At 45.5% G+C, this 6,505-nt stretch overlaps 1 protein-coding gene across 1 annotated transcript in view; it reads right to left on the bottom strand.

Annotated features, from left to right (window-relative positions):
* Nucleotides 1-6,505, bottom strand: part of ILDR2 (immunoglobulin like domain containing receptor 2) — an 81,868-nt gene that overhangs the window by 21,560 nt on the left and 53,803 nt on the right. The window contains exons 4-5 of the mRNA XM_007937739.2: nt 5,826-5,972; nt 4,545-4,721 (exon numbers count right to left, since the gene is read on the bottom strand). Of these exons, the coding sequence (XP_007935930.2) occupies nt 4,545-4,721; nt 5,826-5,972 (324 nt within the window). The remainder of the gene's footprint in view (nt 1-4,544; nt 4,722-5,825; nt 5,973-6,505) is intronic.

Genomic DNA, 6,505 nt, shown 5'->3' with positions numbered 1-6,505 from the left:
TCATCTTTCACCATACCAGGAAAATTCTCTTCCAACAAATCCTCGACAATTTTCTCAGTGGTTTTATTTTTCTCTTCCTGTTCTGGAATTCTGATTACACGTAGGTTATTCCTTTTGATGGTATCCCACATGAACCTTAGGCTTTCTTCATTTTGTTCTGAACTTTTTTCTGAATGATTGCTTTCTTTCTTTTTTTTGAATGATTGCTTTCTAAAGAAGTATTGAGGTATTTGTCTTCAATCTCACTAAGTCTGTCTTCCATTGATTCAATTCTACTTCTTTGCCCATTCAATATTTCTGAAAATTTAGTATTAATCTTCTGGATTTCTATATGTAGATTTTGTGTCATTTCTAATTTTTCATTTATTTTGTTATTTTGTTCTTGTATTGTCTTTCAAAATTGTTCTAGGGTTTTCTCTGTGTTTTCCTCAGTTTTGTCAGTGTTTTCCTTGATCTGTCTCTCAATTCATTGAAGATATCTAAATAAAATTCTTTTCAATTCCTTGTCAGGGAGTTTCAATGCTGTGTCTTCCTCAGGGATGTGTTTTTGGGTCTGTACCCTGGTCCCTTGTTTCTCCTCCTTTATCTTGCTTCTTTGTGTGCACTGTGATGCTCTGTTGTCTCCAAGGCATTGTGATGTTTTTGTATTTATATTTAATTGGTGATTGTATGTTGGAGTGACTTGTCCACGATTTTCATTTTCTTTGTTTGTATGTTATCTACGTAAGTAGGGTACTGTGCTGTGCTCCTCTATTCACTAGTTGGCAGCACTTATATACTCACCATCTGTCTCCTTTCCTGTGCCTCCCATATGTCCCTGCCATCCTTGGCAAACAGAGGATATTCTTAGGTCCCTGGAATCTGAATGAGAATGCTGTCACTTTAAAATCCAAATGGCCGCTGCTTGTAAACATTCAAAATGGCTGCACCCTTAGTCATTTTAAATATCCAAAATGGCCACCACTTATAAACATTAAAAATGGCTGTGCCTTTGGTCACTTTAAATATCCAAAATAGCTGCACTTGTAAACAATCAAAATGGCTGCACCCTCTGGACAGCCAAAAGTCCACAGCTCAGGCTGTCTCCCTCATTGCTGTTTCCCTTCCTAGTTATAGGCCACCAGCATAGTCATCCCAGCATCCCTTGGTGACCAGGGCTGATCTTTAGGTCAATTGTCAGGTACCAACACCACTTGAAAATATTTAGCCTGTTGGTCCCATTAGAGTAGCTGACAGTCCACTGCTCCGACCATCTCTGTACTCACTGTTTTCATTCATATTTTTCCACTAGTCAGTGCCTAATCTGTATAGTTCCTTTCAAAGCTCAGGGCTCCAGGATTATCTTCTGTATCTCTGTCAACTGGTTTCTCTTTTCTTTGTTGAAGAGGGTTTGTGTAGCTTGTTTGCCTATTCCTCCATCTTCTAATGGAGTCCTGCTCCTACAGATTTAAAAATCATCTCCTAAATCTTCTATACAAACAATCTTCACCTTCACTATTCTGTTTTTGTTATTGGATGCTATAGTGGCTGGGCCTGGTTGAGTGGCTGGGCAGTTGGATGTAGTATTCCCCATGATGAAACTGGTAATCAACTCCATGATGGAATCTACTGCAAGCAGCTGAGTAGCTGCCTTTAGATATGTGGTCTGCTTCCCATATATAAGAAATAGCTTTGGGAATGGTCTCCAGCTTATGGCACACTTGGACCCTGCATGTAGTCATGTCATTGTGCAGCAGCATGCCATGCTCTGCCAACCTTGGCACTTACAATGGACTTGAATTAATGGCCTGCTGTGTGGTTTGGTAACATCAGGACTGTGCCCTTTACTTGTCAACCTTGGGTTTGTTAGCTTCATCAGCCAGCAGCTGAGTGAAGAAAAGCCTCGAGCTTCAGTGGTCTGGGAGCAGGAGGCAGAGCTGGACCCCAAGGTTGAGGGGCTTTCACCCAGCCCCTAGTGCATGGCACTTTGAACTTGGACTTAAAGCCTCCAAGAAAATAAACTCCTGTTTGTTAAGGCCATCCCATTTGTGGTATATTCTTGTCAGAGCAGTACCAGGTAACCAGAACAGGATATGGTACTGAGAGAGTGGGGTGCCGCTCTTGCAGATACCTAAAATGTGGAAATAGGAGTGGAGTGTGTCCTTGACCTGAGACTCTGGCAGAAAGATCCCAGCATACAGCATGAGAGATGGCAAAGGCAGAGCCAAGAGACTGGCAGAGAGATACTGGCAGAGAGACCAGCATGAGAGACAGCAGTAGCAGAGCCCAGAGACCGTCATTAAACAGCAACAGGCTTACCAGCCCACAAAGGAGAAAACCAGGTGCCATTGGGTAGGCGGCTTTCTGGTGGAGTGGGTTGCCTTCGGGCATTAATTGGTAGAAGAGACACATGAGATGGAGTAGCAGGTTGGCCAGCCCACAGAGCAAGAAAGCTGAGTGCTTTTGGGGCAGTTAGTTTTCCAGCGGAGTGGGCTGCCTTCGGCATTAATCAGCAGAAGCGGAGAGACCAAGGAAACAGGAAGCAGAACTGCCTCAGCCTTAAGGGTAGGACCATGGCCTTTGGGGGTGGAACCACCACCACCCCCTAGGTTTCAGAGAGCCAGACTATCACCAACTTGGTTCTGGAGTGTGGGGCTGCTTGTTCATGTGAGCCAGTGGGATGGAGCCATAGCTGCTGCCCAAAAGTGAGGGGGCAGGGCTGCCATGCCCAAGAGGGAGAGGAACAAGGCCTGCCAGGCCAAGGGAGTGAGGTCACCACTCAGGAACTAGGACACCCAGTAGAGGAGACCTGTACAGATACTACCCATTGAAGATCTGTACAGGTGCCAAGTTGACAAGGGGTGGAATTATGGTTGTTACGTTTGTGTGTCAACTTGGTTGGGCCTGGTTGAGTGGCTGGGCAGCTGGATGTAGTAGTCCCCAGGATGAGACTGGTAATCAACTCTATGGTGGAGTAACCAAGTAACCAGAACAGGATATAGTACTGAGAGAGTAGAGTACTGCTCTGACAGATACCTAAAATGTGGAAACAGAGATCAGAACAGAACAGAACAGATGGCTATGAGTAGATTCTAACTCATAGCAACCCCCTGTGTTACAGTGTAGCACTGTCCACAAGGTTTCCTTGGCTGTAATCTTTACAGAAGCAGATCACAAGGTCTTCTCCTGTGGAGCTGCAAGGTGGGTTCCAACCATCAACCTTTGTTTAGCACTGTACTCCTGTTCAAATGTCCCCACAAAAACTGTATTTTAATGCCTCCCCTCCCAATAACTATAAGTTAATCATACCAAAGTAGGGCTTGTCTTCACCCAAATCTGCTCTCCTTTATCAATGATAGGCTAGACAAACTGGAGCCATCTTGAAGCCTCACTTTCCTTCATTCTCCAAAGTCTCATTGCTGCTTCTTTCAAAATACCTCTCAGATTGACCTATTCTTTATAGTCCCCATTGTCTCCATCATAGCCCACATACTCACAGTTCACAACTGAACCACTCCAACTGCATCTTAGTTCATAGCCTCTGGTTCCACGTTTTCCCACTTACCACTTCCCTTATGAAGTGATGCCAGATTAATAGCTCCTAAATGCATATGTCAACATATCAGCTCCCCACCGAGGAACCTGCCTGCAATGGCTCTCAATTGCTCACTACACCAAGCCCAGTTCTTCTACAAGGGTTACAGGACCCTCCCTCCAGCATCTTTTCCTACTTTCTTCAGTCAGGTCACAGATTGAATGCTGGCAAGCACATGCATTACATTCTCCCAGCTCTGGGATGTCACCATGTTGATTGAGCATCCACAACTCTGCTTTCCTAAATCTTATGATTCTTCTAGGCCAAGCTTGGCTCTTACCTCTTCCCTGAAGACTTTGTAATCACCCAATCACTTTCTTCTTTGAACTCTCAGTACCATACTCGAATTTGTCACTATCAGTGCCCATTCTCTCTCCCTGACTATGCCGTGCTCCTTGTTGGAGAAACCAGGTCCTGTATTTCCTGGAATCCTTCACAGTGCCTACTATGTTGTTGGGTGCCATTGAGTTGATTCTGACTAATAGCCACCCCATGTGACACAGCAGACCTGCTCCACAGGGTTTCCTAGGCTGTAATCTTTAAGGAAGCAGATCAACAGGTTTTTCTCCTGTGGAGCCACTAGGAGGGTTCAAACCACTAACCTTTCAATTAGCAGCCAAGCATTTAGCTGTTGTGCCACCAGGGCTCCTTGTGCCTATTATAGGCCCATACTAAATAGAGACGAGATAAATTACTTATTAATGAATGACCAGCATGAGGTTTAAAAGGTGCCTCTTTTTTTATACTTTTAGGTTTTGAGGAGCCTGGGAAGAAAGGAGGGCAGCAATGCCACCCTGCAGCCCCTGGGAAGTCTGACATGCACTCTAGAAAAGAGCTGGTACGTGTGGAAGAATTCTGGAGTTAGGATAATCATTTTCAGCATCATTGAGCTGATCATATGTAGCAGCAAGGAACCAGAAGAAGGGGCCCAAGAGGAGGATGGGGCAGGTCAGTCGGGAACTACATTTACCACTGTGGCTTCCTCCAGTGGAGTCACTTGGTGCCAGAGGAGGTGGATGCGGCTTGTCCATCAGCATGCCAGATGAGGGGCCTCCTCCCAAAGGGACAGAGGGGATGGAGTAAGGGCCAGGGACACCGGAGACAGAGGGAGGGTACCCGGCCTTTGCGGCTTTCCCTGCTTCATACACTGTGAAGGGAGATGAAGAGCAAGAGAAATTACATGGGCCCACCCTCCACAACCCTCATACCAAAATTCCTGAGGATGCACTTAAGGAAACTCTTGGCTTTAAAGGCATGTGTGTGTGTGTGTGTGTGTGTGTTTTCTCCTAGGCTTGAATTGATTCATCAGAACAACTCTCCCCACCCCTTGGATTCCTCCAGCTCTGCTAAAAGGCAACGACATAAGGAATTACAGTGTTTAGTACCTGGCAACTGTGTAATTAAGTGGTACTGGGAGCTGTCACAGCAACATCCCCAGTGACAGTAGCAGCCCACTCTTAACCACACTGTCTGTAGGCTGCCTCAGCGCCTTTGGAAGAGGCCTAACACAAGAGCTGCCCAGGGCTGTTTCCAAGAGGACCCTGAACCTTTTCTAGTGGGATAAAGCAAGCAATGGGCTTGCACAAGACCCCCACTCTGTGATGTCAAAAGCAGAGAAAATAATCTGATCCTCCAAGAAGCTCTTAAAAATATGAAAAATACATGTGTCTCTATGCTTCAAGATGTGTTTGATTTATGGTGGGTCTTCCAAGGTTGATGCTCACATGGCCCTGGCCAGTAAGGTAAAATTGTGAATCTCCAAATGAGGACTAAGGACTAGTCCCTATTGTGGCCCATTTCATCATGGGAGTAAATAAAACTCTTCTGTGGCTTATGGTATTAAAAGGCTGCCAGTTTGCACAATCTGCTTATAAAAGGAGGAGGAGAATGACCAAAGGAGGTTCCCTCCAGTGTGAATGCCCAGGAGATAAGGCAAAAGTTTCACTTCCCAGCTTCACCATCTTGAACCTGCTTTGCTTTTCAACAATAGCATCAATGAAAATTCCAAACGTAGGAGTGATAGGTGTGGATGAAAAGCATGGAGAGGTGCATGTAGGTGAGAAGGAAGACAAGGATGGTCATCTCTGGAAGCCAGGGGCTCCCAGCAGAGGTGAGGATCTGGAATGACCAACTCTTCTGGGTGGAAGGAAAAGGAGATGGAAAAGGAACTCAGGGCACAAAGCTGTCAGATGGGGAGATGACATTTCTTTCGATCACTCTCCCACTGCCTCCCACTGGTCACTTTACTCACAGGCCTGAGGGCAGCAGCAAGAATCCGGGCAACACGGGCAGCGGATGTAACAGCAGCAGCTGTGAGGGCAGCACTGGCACCAGCAGATCCCCACCAGGACGAAGAAGAGGAAGACTCCCAGGATCACCAGACCAACAAACACCCACTCTGGAAGGACGCACAAAGAAATCCACACTCGAGGCAGCCCACCTATAGAACAGGGCACACTCTAATCTGGGTCTTCCTGTGGGAGGAGGCAAGTGGGAGGGACCTGGGGGAAAAAAGCATTTTATAACAGGGGACAGACCCTCAAAATTCATAAGGAACTCTGAGAGTGAGGAGTACAGACACCCTCCCACAGTTGAGATGTGGAAACAAGGGAAGATACCTATGCCGTATTAGGTACAACATAATGACTAGCACACAGTGATGGAGAACGGTTTACCAAATTGATTGTACTGTCAGAACAAGTAAGGGACAAGAGTATAAAGAATCCTAGTTGGGGAGTCTTACTGGGCTAAGAAATGTTAGTTTATTTTTTTAAAATTGTGATACAAATATATATAACAAAACATTTGCCAAATCAACAATTTAATATGTACAAGTCAGTGACATTAATTCCATTCATCATATTGTACAACCATCTACCACCATCCTTTTCCAAATTATTCTACCACCATTAACAGAAGCTCAGTGCCGCC

The sequence above is a fragment of the Orycteropus afer genome, unplaced genomic scaffold (assembly GCF_000298275.1).
Source record: "Orycteropus afer afer isolate SDZICR_OR568_19922 unplaced genomic scaffold, OryAfe1.0 scaffold00044, whole genome shotgun sequence".
In the NCBI taxonomy this organism is placed as follows: domain Eukaryota; kingdom Metazoa; phylum Chordata; class Mammalia; order Tubulidentata; family Orycteropodidae; genus Orycteropus; species Orycteropus afer.
Note: the sequence above shows the minus strand (reverse complement) of the source record. Positions and strands in the feature narration are given on the sequence as shown.